This window comes from Antedon bifida, chromosome 11 (genome assembly GCF_963402885.1).
Source record: "Antedon bifida chromosome 11, ecAntBifi1.1, whole genome shotgun sequence".
Lineage (NCBI taxonomy): Eukaryota > Metazoa > Echinodermata > Crinoidea > Comatulida > Antedonidae > Antedon > Antedon bifida.
In genome coordinates this window covers 3,709,623-3,730,253 of record NC_136236.1, presented here as the reverse complement: position 1 = coordinate 3,730,253, position 20,631 = coordinate 3,709,623, and the positions used below count along the sequence as shown (strand labels likewise).

The following is a 20,631-nucleotide window of genomic DNA, read 5'->3' as shown; positions in this document are numbered from 1 at the left end:
CCTTTTTATTGTAGCGTTTTTGCACGTATTCTTATTAAAGTAGACAAGAAAACGAGAAATAATAATAATATTGATTGTATGTTGACTTGTAAAATAAATGCACTTATGTGACCGAATCTCTTTATTTCAGATTTCGTTGTTGAAGTAACAAACGCTGTCATTATTGTTGGTAACAACTGTTTCTGAATCACCAAAATGAAGATCATGATAATAACGTTTACGTTTACGTCTTTGATTATTTTTACGTTTGTCACTTCTCTTGTATCGAGCACCACAAACAGTGAGTATGTTTACCAGATTCTGCTGCTGTCCCTAGATAAATTGTCACCGACTATTGACAGTCATCTAAAGCCTGTTTTCCTGTCGACGTTATCGTTAACAATAATCGGCGATCTGCTACGTAAACATTGAAACGATTTACAGGAAAATGTACTCGCTATCGTTATCATTTCAACTTGATTGTTATCAAACGATCGTCGTTGCACTGTTAACGATCAACGACGATAGCGTCGAATAACGTCGACAGCGTCGAATAACGTCGACAGCGTCGAATAACGTCGACAGGAAAACAGGCTTTAGAGTCTATGTGTATTAGGTTAACTAAACCCGTTTCTAGAATCTAGACTACTGTTAATAGTCGGTCAAACTCTCTAGAGACAGACGCAAAACCGATAAAACCATTAGTTATGGGTTCGGAACTGTGGACTAGGGGTTAGGGTTAGGGTCTTTCGAGACGAGTACGGTGTTTGAAGTCTGTAGTACCATAATGTGGGGAACGGTATTATAGGCGAATGGTTGATGCAAAATGGAATATTCAACAAAAATGTTTTTAAGAATTATTTTTTCAGGGGGACAATACATCTTTAAAGTAATAATATTACATGAAAATATCTCTTTAATTTAAGAAAGAATTATTACGAATATTTATTTCAACTTACCCGTAAGCTTTTTGTAAAGAGCAAAACAAATATTATAAATCATATCACAGGTGCTGTTTGTCCGGATCTGTGGCAACCTTTTGGTCGCAAATGCTACATATTATTTGAGAACCGTCTCAACTGGGTTGAATCTCTTGAAGTATGTAAAGGCTATCAGGGAAGTTTAGCGACTGTGAATACAGAAGAAAAACAGGAGTTTATATCTGAGATCTGTAACGAACATTTTGAAACCTGGATCGGATTTAACGACATAGACGATGAAGGTGTTTGGAAGTGGGTATCTGGAGAAGATGATGATTTTACTAGTACGTAGGTATATTATACAGCAAAATAATATTGCCTGTTTAGAGCTGAAATATTAACATTTTATATCCCCGAGGGAATGATATTTTTCTCGAAGCGAAGCTGAGTGAAAAATATCATTCCCAAGAGTTACTACACAAAATTACTCTGTCCTCCTCGAGATTTCACTGGATTTTATATAAAATTACGCAGTCTGTAATTTATAATTTTTTTCGAAAGGCTAATCATGTGATGCCATTTCGACCAATCACGTTCACAGGCAGGTTGTTACAATCACTCCCTGGTTCGTAACATAGAGAGGGAAGGTGTAAGATAGTACCCGGCTGGAGCATCAGTGTTATGATCTTCCATAGTTTTACCGTTTATTAGTAATCTAAATTTTCAAACAACTAACCATTTCTGACAAATTCAAAATTTTACTTACTACTTTCAAGTGTTTCCAAAACTCTGCCCGTCATATTTAAGACCTTTACCCATTCATCAACCTAGCGCTATCTCCACTAATAATGCCTTAAAACAAACTTAAAATTCCAGTTCTCACAGGGAATTTTTTACCGCTGCACCTTTCCTGGAATACAGTACCTCCTTGAATACGTAAATTCTTTTCTATTCTTTTTTCTATGTTTAAACTGTTTAAATCCGTTCTGTTTTAATGTAAGCGCTATTATATATTAATATAATAACGATGTTTTTTTTAAAAGTTGTATATATTTATTCACAGTGTGGGGCAATGTAGAACCAAATGACTATGATGGGATCCTGAGTGATGAACATAAGAACTCGGCAGATTGCGCCATGGTGACTGGCAATCAAGCATTATGGGCGGATCGTAATTGTGTACACGGATTTTACAGATTTATTTGTGAAAAAGAAATGACAGGTACTTACTATAATGTGATTCAAAAGTTTGAAATTTGTTTCTTAGTTTTTTAGAAATTTGAATAGATGAAGTAACGTGTAACCCTGCCTTTTTTTTTTTAGAAAAGCATGTCTTTTGTTACACATTTTATTTTAATAGGCCTGTATAATTTTTTTGTTTCCTATTATTTAAATTATATTCAGAGAAGCATATGCGTACGTCGAAACAAATCTATGGACGCAACGGTAGCCCAGCCTGCTTGAAGGAAAGTGAATTAGCTGACATGACACTTAGAAGTTCGACGACTGTTCGTAGTCGGGTTGATTGCTTTCGTCTTTGCATTTCAATCGAACATTGCACTGAGTTTCAGGTTCGGAGTACATCGGAAAACGCACTGACATGTGACGTCCTCCGGAGTGAAGGAGAACATGCGCAGTATGAATCTGGACACGATGGTTGTCATATGTTTATCATTATAGATTAAATTTTAAATGTAAAAAACTTTACATTGATGACTTAAAGGACTATTGAAGAACAGGCATATAAGTAAAAATGATCGAATGCGCGTAACAAGCGCCATATCCGCTGTGGATTTGTGGACATTTTTAATTTTTAAACACAACTTTTTAAGTTTTTAAGCATCATAGTAGATTCGCGTGTAACACGAATATTGCACGAGTGTCTTTAGAATGTTGATATATATATACCGCAAGAAAAATAATTTTCTTTCACTTAAAATTACATTACAATGTTATTCTTTTGAATAATAGTTATTACCCTATCCCAACTCTGCAGACTTCGATGTATGTGTTGTAGGAAAAAATAAAAGGTGTTTAAATGTATATGTGAAATCGCCCGTCACTTTTTAAACAAAATATATATCTACGTATGAATCAAAAGGTGAGTCTGCATTATTTAATATTATAATATTTGACCGTTTTGTTTCAGTACGTCAAATTATTTTATATAAAAGTGTAGGCCTATTTGTATGTATGTTAACGATATGATTTGCCATAGGCCTAAATACATTTTCAGGCATTAAGCTCTGTCTACTTATACAGTATCAACTAGTTTGACAAAAAAAAAGTGTGATGCGCCCAAATATGATAGTGATCATTATGTCCATATTTAGGCACATCACATTTTGTTGTCACATAAAGTTTGAACGTGTAGACAGAGCTTTAGAAGAAATTCTAAATGATTCAGTCAGAACAATTTAGATATTGACTTATACTGACTTACTTACTGACCTATAAAGTACGGTAAGTAATTTAAGTTGAGGAGTTTTTGATGCCGTTTTGATCTGTGAAACTATAATATTGATAGAATCAATTTCTCTATTGTATCTCGGATGGCAATTGGCAGTCATTATATTGATATTTTAATTTACTAAATTATAGGCCTAAGTAGATTCACGTATTTTATTGTAGTGTGTTTTTCTACTTATTCTTATCAAAGTAAACAAGAAATAATAATAACACACTATTGGTTATATTTTGATTTTGCTCGTAAAATAAATGTTCTCAAAATACATTTATGTGACTGAATTTCTTTATTTCAGATTTCGTTGTTAAAGTAACAACTACGCTGGCTTTATTGTTGGTAACAACTGTTTCTGAATCACCAAAATGAAGATCATGATAATGACGTTTACGTGTACGTCTTTGATTATTTTTACGTTTGTCACTTCTCTTGTATCGAGCAGCACAAACGGTGAGTATGTTTACCAGATTCTGCTGCTGTCCCTAGATAAATTGTCACCGACTATTGACAGTCATCTAAAACGAGTCTATGTGTATTACTATTAGGTTAACTAAACCCGTTTCTATACTACTGTATAGTCGTTCAATCTATCTAGGGACAGACGCACAACTGATAAAACCATTAGATATGGGTTCTTGGCCACCGCCATTCACAAAGATAGATCAAGTGAACTGTGGGTGCAGAGTCTTTCGAGACGAGTGTGGTCTTTGAAGTGTGCATTCATATAGGAAAATATATTATATGCGAAATGGATGATGCACTGGGGCTGCAGAACTGCGTTCTAGTTGTCCCATGACCTAGAGGATCGTAGAGGCGTAGCAGTGCACCAAGTCCTCCCATAGGGGAATCAGTAGTTGTACTCATCATGATACGATACACAGGCCTTATCTCCAGTGGTCACGTGCATATCTCCTATCCGATATCGCAATTGGTATTTTTGCTACATTGTCCGACGGTATCATACACATGAGATATCGTTATGTAGACTCATTGGAATAATTTCATAATGTGAAAGTATAATAATACTACTTCATCTACCAAGGCAATAATTTGTGAAACAGCTTTGATTTATTGAAAAACATTTTTTTTTTTCGTAAGGTCATCACATTTATTTTTATAAATAGAATTCACATTTATAAATAGAAAACAAATATTTATTTTTCATAGGCCTATTTATTTTTCATATTTCAGGTGCTGTTTGTCCAGATTTGTGGCGTCCTTTTGGTCGCAAATGCTACAGATTTTTTGAGAACCCTCTCAACTGGTTTGATTCTCTTGAAGTATGTAAAGGCTATCAGGGAAGTTTAGCGACCGTGAATACAGAAGAAAAACAGAGGTTTATAGTTGAAATCTGTAACGGAAATTTCAGAACCTGGATCGGATTTAACGACATAGACGTTGAGGGTGATTGGAAGTGGGCATCTGGAGCAGATGATAATGATTTTACTAGTACGTATGTATATTATACAGCGAAATAATATTGTCTGTTTAGAGCTGAAATATTAACATTTTATATCCCCGAGGGAATGATATTTTTCTCGAAGCGAAGCTGAGCGAAAAATATCATTCCCAAGAGACACAAAATTACTTGGTCCTCGAGATTTCACTGGATTGTATACGAAAATTATATAACTGTCCTCGAGAATTTATAACGTTTACGATCTAAACAGTAGTTAGTATATGATGCCATTTCGACCAATCTCGTTGACAAGCAATGTTATATTGTTTATTATAGACGTTTAACAATAATTTTATCTACAGTAGGCCTAATTCTATTTATATTATATGTGTTGTGACATACAAATGTTACACTTACTGTATCACACCACTATTCTCTATAAATGCGTTAACACATTGATGGCGGTTTGTTTAATTTTAACTTATTTATTCACAGTGTGGTTCAGCTCTGCAGGTGAACCAAATAACAATGATGGGTTCATGATTGAACCATATAAGAGCAACGCAGATTGCGTTAGGGTGAATGGCAATCAAGGATTGTGGGCAGATCGTAACTGTTTATACGACGGATACAACTTCATATGTGAGAAAGGTAGAGACCAAATTATCTTGTATGTAACTTACTTTAATTCTGTAACTCAAAAGTTTGAAATTAGTTTATATTATTGTTTAGAGAACTGTTAAAAAGGAATGCTGTTGAATTGTACACTTTAAGTCCCTAACATTTGTTTAAATAGATAGAGATGTAGTACGCCGTTTGAGGAAGTTTATACATGCCTTATATTATGTACTATTTAGTTAGGTAGGGGGGGGGGGGGGGGTGAGTGAGGTTGACGGTAAGACAGCAGCATAACAGGTTGGCGATCAAACAATCGTTTTTCACCCTGCCTTTGTTTTTATAGAGAAGCATGTCTTTTGTTACATATTTTATTTTAATAGGCCTGTATACTTTTTTTGTTTCCTATTATTTAAATTATATTCAGAGAAGCATATGCGTACATCGAAACAAATCTATGGACGCAACGGTAGGCCAGCCTGCTTGAAGGAAAGTGAATCAGCTGACCTGACACTGAGAAGTTCGACGACTGTTCGTAGTCGGGTTGATTGCTTTCGTCTTTGCATTTCAATCGAACTTTGCACTGTGTTTCAGGTTCGGAGTGCATCGGAAAACGCACTGACATGTGACGTCCTACGTAGTGAAGTAGAGCATGCGCAGTATGAATCTGGACACGATGGTTGTCATATGTTTATCATAATATAGTAACATTTAAGTTTAAACTATTTTACATTGTTGACTTAATATACTATAGGAATACAAGCATATACGTTCGAAGTGGTGTTAGAATACACCAGCTTTCTTAATGTGTTTACGTAGAGTTAGACATTTAGGCCTTCGCTAAGCTACAAGCACACTCGTTGTGACGTCACTTGTACATTTTAAGACATGCGCACACGAGAGCCGTTGGTAATTTTGCAAAAATAGTTGATCTATGGTTTTAATAACACCAATATTGTATATTTAATTAGAGTCGCTGCTTGAACGTAACATATGCACCGCAGTAGAATCGCGAATGTTATCTGTTGTATTACGTAAGAAAAACAAACAAGCACACTCGCTGTGACGTCACTTTGGGTAATAGTAAATTGTAAGACATGCGCACACAAGCCGTTGATCTATGGTTTTAATGACACTGTATTTAAAACCAATATATTGTATATTTAATTAGAGTCGCTGCTTGAACGTAACATATGTACCGCAGTAGAATCGCGAATGTTATCTGTTGTATTACGTAAGAATAACAAACATTCTGTCTGTTTATACTTGTAAGCAATAGGCCTACAATTTGTTTCTTTGCATGCCTGATCTTCCCCTTTTATTCCTTGACATCTCTCAGAAAATTTGCGTTGTGTTTGAAATATTTGCAATCAGACTGATTACGATTTGGTAGGCCTAGACCTATACTGTGAGTTCAACGACCTCCCCTCCCTTGTGAATAAACCCCCTCCCCTACCCCAAACGTGGAGAATTACCTCCATTCAACAACCCCCTTTTTTCTGTCAAATGGTATATTGAACGAAATAATTAATAAAATAACCATTGGTACAAATTCAATTTTTTTTTCTGTAAATGAAATGTCTGAATGTTTTTTTTTCTGAATTGAACGCGTCGCAATAACTGTGTTGACGCACGGTTTGCGTCATCATCCTTCGTTTCGGTCGTTTATTAGCAGAAAAGCGTTTCCTGGGTATTATCGTGACGGTGAATGAATTAAGGATGGGAGAGAAAATTAAAATTCGTCGCTGTAACCTTCACTTTGAAGTATTTAACGTCTATTCAATTAGCATATTACGTTCCTGGATGAAACCAGTTTTCCAGGTATGTCTAATAAAAAAGTTGTATGGGCCTAAGTACACTTGAATTAAAATATTCTACTAACTATTGATAAATTACTTTTTGTATGTTCTAATTTATATTCGAGTCACGTATATTACCCAGTTATGGGTTTACAAAATGTGTTTTAATTTATTCAATGTTGGTAACTTTTGTCTCGACCCGACTCAACAAGATAATACAATTTTTACGATTATTTAAAAATATATGAATTATACAAATTGCAGCGTAATAAAATATCCATTAAAAATACGCTTTGTAACCGAATTTATTTATTCACATTTTGTTTTCAGAGGTACACTTTCGTAAAACTGTTCCCGAATCATCTATCGAAATGAAGATCAAAATAACGTTTACGTTTTTGATTATTTTTACGCTTGTTACTTCTCTCGTATCGAGCAGCACAAACGGTAAGTACATTAAGTATAAAGAAATGCAATTACGATACAGTAGCTGTATTTGGTGTTGAATGTCTAAGCCATGTAGTTCTCTTATAGACACACCCTATATTTATTAAGGTATATAACTAAGTTGTTCTTTCTCGAAACCGATTTTCTTTTATATTAATTACATCGATTATGTACAATTACAATTATTCGAATAATGCTCTCTAAATCTCGTAAGTTATAATTAATTAGTGTAACTGAACCGGAACATGAACAAGTGGAATTATAGAAATCTAGATAAGGTCTACGAACGTTTATTTCAAGCAACTAGTATTTTATTAATGATATATGTAGTTCTTTGTTAGTAAACCAATAAAACTTACGATTGTAAGACAGTATTTATTAAATAAAAAAACAACAAATGAACTTATTTCATCATATCACAGGTGCTGTTTGTCCAGATTTGTGGAAACCTTTTGGTCGCAAATGCTACAGATTATTTGAGAACCCTCTCAACTGGTTTGATTCTCTTGAAGTATGTAAAGGCTATCAGGGAAGTTTAGCCACTGTGAATACAGAAGAAAAACACACGTTAATAGTTGAAATGTGTAGCGATAGCTGCACACAGTGGATCGGATTTAACGACATAGACGTTGAGGGTGTTTGGAAGTGGGTATCTGGAGCAGATGATAATGATTTTACTAGTACGTAGGTAGGCTATATTATACAGCGATATAATATTGCCTGTTTAGAACTGAAATATTAAAATCTGAAAAATATCATTTCCGAGAGTTGCTACACAAAATTACGTGGTCCTCCAGATTTCACTGGATTGTATACGAAAATTATATAAGATTCCTCGAGAATTTATAACGTTTACGATCTTTAAAACAGTGTGATGCTATTTCGACCAATCACGGTTACATACGATCACTCCCTTAACATATAGAGGGGACGGGTAACAGTTAAATAGTCTATAATAAATGTTTAGGATCAATGTTATATTGTTTATTATTGACGTTTAACAATAATTTTTTCTACAGTTTTTCTATTTAAATTATTTTTCTATTATATTATTATTATTATTATTATGTGTTGTGACATACAAATGTTACACTTACGGTACTGTATCACACTAACATTCTCTATAAATGCGTTAACACATTGATGGCGGTTTGTTTAATTTTAACTTATTTATTCACAGTGTGGCACCCATTTTTTCCAAATAACGAGGATTGGCGGGTGAGTGAACCATATCGGAGAAACGCAGATTGTGCAAAGCTGTTTAACAATCAACCATTGTGGAACGATCGTAATTGTGTATACGGATTTTACGGCTTTATTTGTGAGAAAGGTAGAAAATAATTGAAATAATAATTATTATGTATATAACTTACTTGAATTGTGTAACTCAAAAGTTTGAAATTAGTTTATATTATTGTTTAGAAAAAAAAAAAGAATGCTGTTGAATTGTACACTTAATACGGAAGTCCCTACACTAACCCATGTAGTACGGACAGTTATAGTGCCGTTTGAGGAAGTTTACGCATGCCTGTTATATAATATGTACTATTTAGTTAGTGAGCGGAGAGTGGGGTTGACGATAAGACAGCAGCATTTTTTTCACCCGGCCTTTGTTTTTGTAGAGAAGCATGTCTTTTGTTACACATTTGATTATAACAGGCCTGTATACTTTTTTGTTTCCTATTATTTGAATTATATTCAGAGAGACGTATTGACACATCGAAACAAATCTATGGACGCAACGGTAGCCCAGCCTGCTTGAAGGAAAGTGAATTAGCTGACCTGACACTGAGAAGTTCGACGACTGTTCGTAGTCGGGTTGATTGCTTTCGTCTTTGCATTTCAATCGAACTTTGCACTGTGTTTCAGGTTCGGAGTGCATCGGAAAACGCACTGACATGTGACGTCCTACGTAGTGAAGTAGAGCATGCGCAGTATGAATCTGGACACGATGGTTGTCATATGTTTATCATAATATAGTAACATTTAAGTTTAAACTATTTTACATTGTTGACTTAATATACTATAGGAATACAAGCATATACGTTCGAAGTGGTGTTAGAATACACCAGCTTTCTTAATGTGTTAACGTTTTAGCCGTTGGTAATTTATGCAAAAATAGTTGGTCTATGGTTTTAATAAACACCAATATTGTATATTTAATTAGAGTCGCTGCTTGAACGTAACATATGTACCGCAGTAGAATCGTCAGAAAAACAAACAAGCGCACTCGCTGTGACGTCACTTTGGGTAATTGTAAGTTGTAAGACATGCGCACACGAGAGCCGTTGGTAATTTATGCAAAAATAGTTGATCTATGGTTTTAATGACACTGTATTTAAAACCAATATATTTGTATATTTAATTATGGTCGCTGCTTGAACGTAACATATGCACCGCAGTAGAATCACTAATGTTATCTGTTGTATTACGTAAGAATAACAAACAAGCACACTCGCTGTGACGTCACTTTTGGTAATTGTAACTTGTAAGACATGCGCACACGAGAGCCGTTGGTAATTTATGCAAAAATAGTTGATCTATGGTTTTAATGACACTGTATTTACACCAATATATTGTATATTTAATTAGAGTCGCTGCTTGAAGGAGGGCATGCGCAGTATAAATCTGGACACGATGGTTAAAATAATACTAATTTTTTTTTCTTTCACTTAAAAGTACATTACAATGTTATTCTTTTGAATAATAGTTTTTACCCTATCCCACCTTTGCACAGACTTCTATGTATGTATGGAAAAAATAAAGGTAATTATATATAATAAATGTATATGTGAAATCGCCTGTCACTTTATTTTTAAACAAACTATTTATCTACGTCGTATTGTACACGTATAAATCAAAAGGTGAGTCTGCATTATTTAATATTATAATATTTTACCGTTTTGTTTCATTACGTCAAATTATTTTATATTAAAGTGTAGGCCTATGTGTATGTATTTTAACGATATGCTTTGCCATAAATACATATACAGGCATTAAGCTCTGTCTACACTATCAAACTAGTTTGTGATGTGCCTAAATATGGCATTGATATGACATCATTATGTCGATATCTAGTCACATCACATTTTTTGTGACATAAAGTTTGATAGTGTAGAAAGAGCTTTAGAAGAAATTCTAACGATTCAGCCAGAACAATTTAGATATTGACTTAGTCCTATAAAGCACGGTAAGTAATTTAGGTTGAGGAGTTTTTGATTTCGTTTTGATTTGTGAAACTATAATATTGATAGAATTAATGTCTATTGTATCTCGGATGGCAATTGGCAGTCATTATATTGATATTTTAATTTACTAAATTATAAGTAGATTCACGTATTTTATTGTAGTGTGTTTTTCCACTTATTCCTATCAAAGTAAACAAGAAATAATAATAACACACTATTGATTATATTTTGATTTTGCTCGTAAAATAAATGTACTCAAAATACATTTATGTGACTGAATTTCTTTATTTCAGATTTCGTTGTTGAAGTAAGAACTACGCTGGCCTTATTGTTGGTAACAACTGTTCCTGAATCACCAAAATGAAGATCATGATAATGACGTTTACGTTTACGTCTATAATTATTTTTACGTTTGTCACTTCTCTTGTATCGAGCAGCACAAACGGTGAGTATGTTTACCAGATTCTGCTGCTGTCCCTAGATAAATTGTGACCGACTATTGACAGTCATCTAAAAACGAGTCTATGTGTATTAGCTTAACTAGACCCGTTTCTAGACTACTGTCAATAGTCGGTCAATCTATCTAGAGACAGACGCAAAACCGATAAAACCATTAGTTATGAGTTCGGAACTGTGTCTTTCGAGACACGAGTACGGTGTTTGAAGTCTGCAGTACCGTAATGTAGGGAACGATATTATAGGCGAAATGGATGATGCAACGGGGTTGCAGAACTGCGATCAGACACCAAACGATGTCGCAATTGGCATTTGCTACATTGTCCGGTATCATAGACAAATATCGTTAGTATAAACACATCGAATTAATTTCGTAATTTAATAATAACACTACACCATCTAACTACCAAAAACAATAATTTGTGAAACAGCATTGATTTATTGAAAAAAACATGGGTCATCTCTCACATTTATTTGTTCAAAATAATGTTTTTGGTAAATATCAAACAAACATTTATTTGTAAATCATATCACAGGTGCTGTTTGTCCGGATCTGTGGCAACCTTTTGGTCGCAAATGCTACAGATTATTTGAGAACCTTCTCAACTGGTTTGATTCTCTTGAAGTATGTAAAGGCTATCAGGGAAGTTTAGCGACTGTGAATACAGAAGCAAAACAGACGTTTATACTTGAAATGTGTAGCGGTAGCGGTACCTGCACACAGTGGATCGGATTTAACGACATAGACGTTGAAGGTGTTTGGAAGTGGGTATCTGAAGCAGATGATAATGATTTTAATAGTACGTAGGTATATTATACAGCGACATAATATTGCCTGTTTAGAGCTGAAATATTAACATCTGATATCCCCGAGGGAATGATATATTTCTCGAAGTAAAGCTGAGCGAAAAATATCATTTTTTTTGCTACACAAAATTACGTGGTCCTCCTCGAGATTTCACTAGATTGTATACGAAAATTTATAACGTTTACGATCTTTAAAACAGTAGTCATGTGATGTCATTCGACCAATCACGGTTACAAGCAAGCAAGCTACGGTCACTCCTTTAACATAGAGGGAAGGAGTAACAGTTAAATAGTCTATAATCAATGTTTAGGATCAATGTGATATTGTTTATTATAGACGTTGGTTTAACAATAATTTTATCTACAGTTTTTCTATTTAAATTATCACTTGTGTTGTGACATACAAATGTTACACTTACTGTATCACACCACTATTCTCTATAAATGCGTTAACACATTGATGGCGGTTTGTTTAGTTTTAACTTATTTTTTCACAGTGTGGCACCCAGTTGAACCAAATAACGGGGATGGGCGGGTGAGTGAACCATATCGGAGAAACGCAGATTGCGGCAGGCTGGATAAAGATCAAGCATTGTGGAACGATCGTAATTGTGTATACGGATCTTACGGCTTTATTTGTGAGAAAGGTAGAAAATAATTGAAATAATAATTGTAATGTATGTAACTTAATTCTGTAACTCAAAAGTTTGAAATTAGTTTATATTATTGTTTAGAACTCTTAAAAAGGAATGCTGTTGAATTGTACACTTAATACGGAAGTCCCTAATCATTTGATTAAATAGTTATAGATGTTGGACGGATAGTTATAGTGCCGTTTGAGAAAGTTTACGCATGCCTATTATGTACTATTTAGTTAATGAGCGGAGAGTGGGGTTGACGGTAAGACAGCAGCATAATAGGTTGGCGCTTTGTGAAGCGTTTTTCACCCGGCCTTTGTTTTTGTAGAGAAGCATGTCTTTTGTTACATATTTTAATAGGCCTGTATACTGTTTTGTTTCCTATTATTTAAATTATATTCAGAGAAGCATATGCGTACGTCGAAACAAATCTATGGACGCAACGGTAGCCCAGCCTGCTTGAAGGAAAGTGAATTAGCTGACCTGACACTGAGAAGTTCGACGACTGTTCGTAGTCGGGTTGATTGCTTTCGTCTTTGCATTTCAATCGAACATTGCACTGTGTTTCAGGTTCGGAGTGCATCGGAAAACGCACTGACATGTGACGTCCTCCGGAGTGAAGGAGAGCATGCGCAGTATGAATCTGGACACGATGGTTGTCATATGTTTATCATAATATAGTAACATTTAAATTTAAACTATTTTACATTGTTGACTTAATATACTATAGGAATACAAGCCTATACGTTCGAAGTGGTTTAGAATACACCAGTTTTCTTAATGTGTTAACGTTTTAGCCGTTGGTAATTTATGCAAAAATAGTTGGTCTATGGTTTTAATAAACACCAATATTGTATATTTAATTAGAGTCGCTGCTTGAACGTAACATATGTACCGCAGTAGAATCGTCAGAAAAACAAACAAGCGCACTCGCTGTGACGTCACTTTGGGTAATTGTAAGTTGTAAGACATGCGCACACGAGAGCCGTTGGTAATAATATATGCAAAAATAGTTGATCTATGGTTTTAATGACACTGTATTTAAAACCAATATATTTGTATATTTAATTATGGTCGCTGCTTGAACGTAACATATGTAACATATGTAGAATCGCTAATGTTATCTGTTGTATTACGTAAGAATAACAAACAAGCACACTCGCTGTGACGTCACTTTGGGTAATTGTAAATTGTAAGACATGCGCACACGAGAGCCGTTGATCTATGGTTGTAATGACACTGTATTTACACCAATATATTGTATATTTAATTAGAGTCGCTGCTTGAACGTAACCTATGTACCGCAGTAGAATCGCTAACGTTATCAATACAGTATAACGTATTATGTAAGAAAAACTAACTTTCTGTCTTTTATACTTGTAAGCAATAGTCCTACACTTTGTTTTTTTGCATGCCTGATCTTCACCTTTTATTCCCTGACATCTCCCAGAAAATATGCTTTGTGTCTGAAATATTTGCAATCAGACTGATTACGATTTGGTAGGCCTAGACCTATACTGTGAGTTCAACGACCTACCTTCCCTTGTGGATAAACCCCCTTCCCTACCCCAAACGTGGAGAATTAACTCCAAACAACCCCTTTTTTCTGTCAAATGTTATATTGAACGAAAGAATTAATAAAATAACCATTGGTACAAATTCAATTTTTTTTTTCTGTAAATGAAATGTCTGAATGTTTTTTTCTGAATTGAACGTGTCGCAATAACTGTGTTGACGCACGGGTTGCGTCATCTTTCGTTTCGGTTGTTATTATTAGCAGAACGGCGTTTCCTGGGTACATCGTGACGGTGAATTAAGGATGGGAGAGAAAATTAGAATTCGTCGCTGTAACCTTCACTTTGAAGTATTTGACGTCTATTCAATTAGCATACTACGTTCCTGGATGAAACCAGTTTTTCAGGTATGTGTAATAACAAAGTTGTTTAAGTACACTTTAATTAAAATATTATACTAAATATTGATACATTTCTTTTTGTATGTTCTAATTTATATTCGAGTCACGTATATTACCCAGTTATGGGTTTACAAAATGTGTTTTAATTTATTCAATGTTGGTAACTTTTGTCTCGACCCGACTCAACAAGATAATACAATTTTTACGATTATTTAAAAATATATGAATTATACAAATTGCAGCGTAATAAAATATCCATTAAAAATACGCTTTGTAACCGAATTTATTTATTCACATTTTGTTTTCAGAGGTATACTTTGGTGAAACTGTTCCCGAATCATCTATCGAAATGAAGATCAAAATAACGTTTACGTGTTTGATTATTTTTACGCTTGTTACTTCTCTCGTATCGAGCAGCACAAACGGTAAGTACGTTAAGTATAAAGAAGTGCAATTACGATACAGTAGCTGTATTTTTGGTGTTGAATGTCTAAGCCATGTAGTTCTCTTATAGACACACCCTATAGTTATTAAGGTATAGAACTAAGTTTTTCTTTCTCGAAACCGATTTTCTTTTATATAAATTAGACCGATTATGTACAATTACAATTATTCGAAGTTATTTGGTGTAACTGAACCGAAACATGAACAAGTGGAATTATAGAAACAAAATCTAGATAAGGTCTACGAACGTTTATTTCAAGCAACCAATATTTTATTAAATACAAAAAAAAAAATGAACTTATTTCATCATATCATAGGTGCTGTTTGTCCAGATTTGTGGAAACCTTTTGGTCGCAAATGCTACAGATTATTTGAGAACCCTCTCAACTGGTTTGATTCTCTTGAAGTGTGTAAAGGCTATCAGGGAAGTTTAGCGACTGTGAATACAGAAGCAAAACAGACGTTTATAGTTGAAATGTGTAGCGGTAGCGATAGCTGCACACAGTGGATCGGATTTAACGACATAGACATTGAGGGTGTTTGGAAGTGGGCATCTGGAGCTGAGGATAACGGGTTTAATAGTACGTAGGTATATTATACAGCGATATAATATTGCCTGTTTAGAGCTGAAATATTAACATCTGATATCCCCGAGGGAATGATATATTTCTCGAAGCGAAGAAGCTTAGCGAAAAATATCATTCCCAAGAGTTGCTACACAAAAATTAGTCTGTCCTCCTCGAGATTTCACTGGATTAAATTATATAAAAGTCTTCGAGAATTTATAACGTTTACGTTCTTTAAAACAGTGTGATGCCATTTCGACCAATCACGGTTACTATTAATCAATGTTTAGGATCAATGTTAGGCCTATATTGTTTATTATAGACGTTTAACAATAATTTTTTCTACAGTTTTTCTATTTAAATTATCACTAATTGTGTTGTGACATACTAATGTTACACTTACTGTATCACACCACCATTCTCTATAAATGCGTTAACACATTGATAACGGTTTGTTTAGTTTTAACTTATTTATTCACAGTGTGGAACCCAGCAGGTACTCAACCAAATAACTATGATAAGTGGGTGAGTGAACCATATCGAAGCAACGCAGATTGCGCCAGTCTGGATATCAATCAACAAGCATTGTGGGACGATCGAAACTGTGTATACATACCTTACGGCTTTATTTGTGAGAAAGGTAGAAAATAATTGAAATAATAATTATTATGTATATAACTTACTTGAATTCTGTAACTCAAAAGTTTGAAATTAGTTTATATTATTGTTTAGAACTCTTAAAATGAATGCTGTTGAATTGTACACTTAATACGGAAGTCCCTACACTAACCCATGTAGTACGGACAGTTATAGTGCCGTTTGAGGAAGTTTACGCATGCCTATTATATAATATGTACTATTTAGTTAGTGAGCGGAGAGTGGGGTTGACGGTAAGACAGCAGCATAATAGGTTGGCGATCAAAGAATCTTTGTGAAGCGTTTTTCACCCGGCCTTTGTTTATGTAGATAAGCATGTCTTTTGTTTCACATTTTATTTTAATAGGCCTGTATACTTTTTTGTTTCCTATTATTTAAATTATATTCAGAGAGACATATTTACACATCGAAACACGTCTATGGACGCAACGGTAGCCCAGCCTGCTTGAAGGAAAGTGAATTAGCTGACCTGACACTGAGAAGTTCGACGACTGTTCGTAGTCGGGTTGATTGCTTTCGTCTTTGCATTTCAATCGAACTTTGCACTGTGTTTCAGGTTCGGAGTGCATCGGAAAACGCACTGACATGTGACGTCCTACGTAGTGAAGGAGAGCATGCGCAGTATGAATCTGGACACGATGGTTGTCATATGTTTACCATAATATAGTAACATTTAAATTTAAACCATTTTACATTGATGACTTAATATACTATAGGAATACAAGCCTATACGTTCGAAGTGGTGTTAGAATACACCAGTTTTCTTAATGTGTTTACGTAGAGTTAGACATTAGGCCTTCGCTGAGCTACAAGCACACTCGCTGTGAGAGCCGTTGGTAATTTTTGTAAAATAATTGATCTATGGTTTAAATAAACACCAATATTGTATATTTAATTAGGGTCGCTGCTTGAACGTAACCTATGTACCGCAGTAGAATCGCTAATGTTATCTGTTGTATTACGTAAGAATAACAAACAAGCACACTCGCTGTGACGTCACTTTGGGTAATTGTAAATTGTAAGACATGCGCACACGAGAGCCGTTGATATTTGTATATTTTTAATTAAAGTCGCTGCTTGAACGTAACATATTATATACCGCAGTAGAATCGCTAATGTTATCTGTTGTATTACGCAAGAATAACAAACATTCTGTCTTTTATACTTGTAACCAATAGGCCTACAATTTGTTTCTTTGCATTCCTGATCTTCACCTTTTATTCCCTGACATCTCCCAGAAAATATGCTTTGTGTCTGAAATATTTGCAATCAGACTGATTACGATTTGGTAGGCGTAGACGTATACTGTGAGTTCAACGACCTACCCTCCCTTGTGGATAAACCCCCTCCCCTACTCCAAACGTGGAGAATTATCTCCATTCAACAACCCCTTTTTCTGTCAAATGTTATATTGAACGAAAGAATTAATAAAATAACCATTGGTACAAATTCAATTTTTTTTTTCTGTAAATGAAATGTCTGAATGTTTTTTTTTCTGAATTGAACGCGTCGCAATAACTGTGTTGACGCACGGGTTGCGTCACCCTTCATTTCGGTCGTTTATTAGCAGAAAAGCGTTTCCTGGGTACATCGTGACGGTGAATTAAGGATGGGAGAGAAAATTAAAATTCGTCGCTGTAACCTTCACTTTGAAGTAACTGACGTCTATTGAATTACCATATTATAGGTTCCTGGATGAAACCAGTTTCCCAGGTATGTCTAATAAAAAAAAGTTGTTTAAGTACTCTTTAATTAAAATATTCTACTAAATATTGATAAATTACTTTTTGTATGTTCTAACTTACATTCGAGTCACGTATATTACCCAGTTATGGGTATACACAATGTGTTTTAATTTATTCAATGTTGGTAACTTTTGTCTCCACCCGACTCAAACAAGATAATAACATTTTTATGATTATTAAAAAATATATTATGCGAATTGAAGCGTAAACTCTCCATTAAAAATACGCTTTGTAACCGAATTTATTTATTCACATTTTGTTTTCAGAGGTACACTTTGGTAAAACTGTTGCCGAATCATCTATCGAAATGAAGATCGGAATAACTTTTAAGTTTTTGATTATTTTTACGCTTGTTACTTCTCTCGTATCGAGCAGCACAAACGGTGAGTACGTTACGTATAAAGAAATTCAATTTATTTGGTGTTGAATGTCTGAGCCATGTCTTCTTATTGATCCCATGTTGTTACGAACAAAGTTTTTTTTTCTCGGAACTGAATTTTGTTTATATTAATTACATCTCGCATATATATAGGCCTAATTCCTCCATTTAGCATTCGAATAAGGTTCTTTAATCTACCTATAGTTATTTGGTGTAACTGAACCGGAACATGAACAAGTGGAATTATAGAAACAAAATCTAGATAAGGTCTACGAACGTTTATTTCAAGCAACCAGTATTTTATTAAATAAAAAAAACAACAAATAAACTGTTTTCATCATATCACAGGTGCTGTTTGTCCGGATCTGTGGCAACCTTTTGGTCGCAAATGCTACAGATTATTTGAGAACCGTCTCAACTGGTTTGATTCTCTTGAAGTATGTAAAGGCTATCAGGGAAGTTTAGCGACTTTGAATACAGAAGCAAAACACAAGTTCATAGTTGAAATGTGCCGCGGTAGCTGCACACAGTGGATCGGATTTAACGACATAGACGTTGAGGGTGTTTGGAAGTGGGCATCTGGAGCAGATGATAACGATTTTACTAGTACGTAGGTATAATTATTATACAGCGATATAATATTGCCTGTTTAGAGCTGAAATATTAACATCTGATATCCCCGAGGGAATGATATATTTCTCGAAGCGAAGCTTAGCGAAAAATATCATTCCCAAGAGTTGCTACACAAAATTACGTGGTCCTCCAGATTCACTGGATTGTATACGAAAATTATATAACAGTCCTCGAGAATTTATAACGTTTACGATCTTTAAAACAGTGTGATGCCATTTCGACCAATCACGGTTACTATTACTCAATGTTTAGGATCAATGTTATATTGTTTATTATAGACGTTTAACAATAAATTTGTATCTACATTTTTTCTATTTTTAATTTTTATCACTTGTGTTGAGACATACATTTTTTTACACTTCCTGTTTTCCACATTGATGGCGGTTTGTTTAGTTATAACTTATTTATTCACAGTGTGGCACCGCTCCACCACCGCAGTTGAACCAAATAACTATGATCGGGATGTGAGTGAACCATATCGGAGCAACGCAGATTGTGACAGTTATAGTGCCGTTTGAGGAAGTTTACGCATGCCTATTATATAATATGTACTATTTAGTTAGTGAGCGGAGAGTGGGGTTGACGGTAAGACAGCAGCATAATAGGTTGGCGATCAAACAATCTGCGAATCGTTTTTCACCCGGCCTTTGTTTATGTAGAGAAACATGTCTTGTTACACATTTTATTTTAATAAGCCTGTATACTTTTTTTGTTTCCTATTATTTAAATTATATTCAGAGAGACATATTTACACATCGAAACAAGTCTATGGACGCAACGGTAGCCCAGCCTGCTTGAAGGAAAGTGAATTAGCTGACCTGACACTGAGAAGTTCGACGACTGTTCGGAGTCGGGTTGATTGCTTTCGTCTTTGCATTTCAATCGAACTTTGCACTGTGTTTCAGGTTCGGAGTGCATCGGAAAACGCACTGACATGTGACGTCCTACGTAGTGAAGGAGAGCATGCGCAGTATGAATCTGGACAAGATGGTTGTCATATGTTTATCATAATATAGTAACATTTAAATTTAAACCATTTTACATTGTTGACTTAATATACTATAGGAATACAAGCCTATACGTTCGAAGTGGTGTTAGAATACACCAGCTTTCTTAATGTGTTTACGTAGAGTTAGACATTTAGGCATTCGCTAAGCTACAAGCACACTCGTTGTGACGTCACTTCTGGTAATTGTACATTTTAAGACATTCGCACACGAGAGCCGTTGGTAATTTTGCAAAAATAGTTGATCTATAGTTTTAATAACATCAATATTGTATATTTAATTAGAGTCGCTGCTTGAACGTAACATATGCACCGCAGAAGAATCGCGAATGTTATCTGTTATCTGTTGTATTACGTAAAGAAAAACAAACAAGCACACTCGCTGTGACGTCACTTTGGGTAATTGTAAATTGTAAGACATGCGCACACGAGCCGTTGATCTATGGTTGTAATGACACTATATTTACACCAATATTGTATATTTAATTAGAGTCGCTGCTTGAACGTAACATATGCACCGCAGTAGAATCGCTAACGTTAGCTGTTGTATTACGTAAGAAAAACTAACTTTCTG

General features: G+C 34.7%; 3 protein-coding genes across 3 annotated transcripts; all 3 read left to right on the top strand.

Annotated features, from left to right (window-relative positions):
- Window positions 1–686: 686 nt before the first annotated feature.
- On the top strand, window positions 687–2,770 carry LOC144856196 (echinoidin-like). Its single transcript, XM_078714148.1, has 4 exons — window positions 687–711; window positions 989–1,243; window positions 1,963–2,121; window positions 2,304–2,770. The coding sequence occupies exons 1-4, from the start codon at window positions 687–689 to the stop codon at window positions 2,582–2,584; spliced, it is 720 nt and encodes a 239-aa protein (XP_078570274.1). The 3' UTR covers window positions 2,585–2,770.
- An 8,364-nt stretch (window positions 2,771–11,134) lies between these two features.
- On the top strand, window positions 11,135–13,949 carry LOC144855834 (perlucin-like). Its single transcript, XM_078713779.1, has 4 exons — window positions 11,135–11,256; window positions 11,804–12,067; window positions 12,572–12,721; window positions 13,116–13,949. The coding sequence occupies exons 1-4, from the start codon at window positions 11,172–11,174 to the stop codon at window positions 13,391–13,393; spliced, it is 777 nt and encodes a 258-aa protein (XP_078569905.1). The 5' UTR covers window positions 11,135–11,171; the 3' UTR covers window positions 13,394–13,949.
- Window positions 13,950–18,309: 4,360 nt separating this feature from the next.
- Window positions 18,310–20,067, top strand: LOC144856192 (snaclec EMS16 subunit beta-like). The gene is made up of 3 exons (XM_078714145.1): window positions 18,310–18,422; window positions 18,767–19,024; window positions 19,790–20,067. Exons 1-3 carry the CDS (start codon window positions 18,347–18,349, stop codon window positions 20,065–20,067), a joined length of 612 nt encoding a protein of 203 aa, XP_078570271.1. The 5' UTR covers window positions 18,310–18,346.
- The last annotated feature ends 564 nt before the right edge of the window (window positions 20,068–20,631 follow it).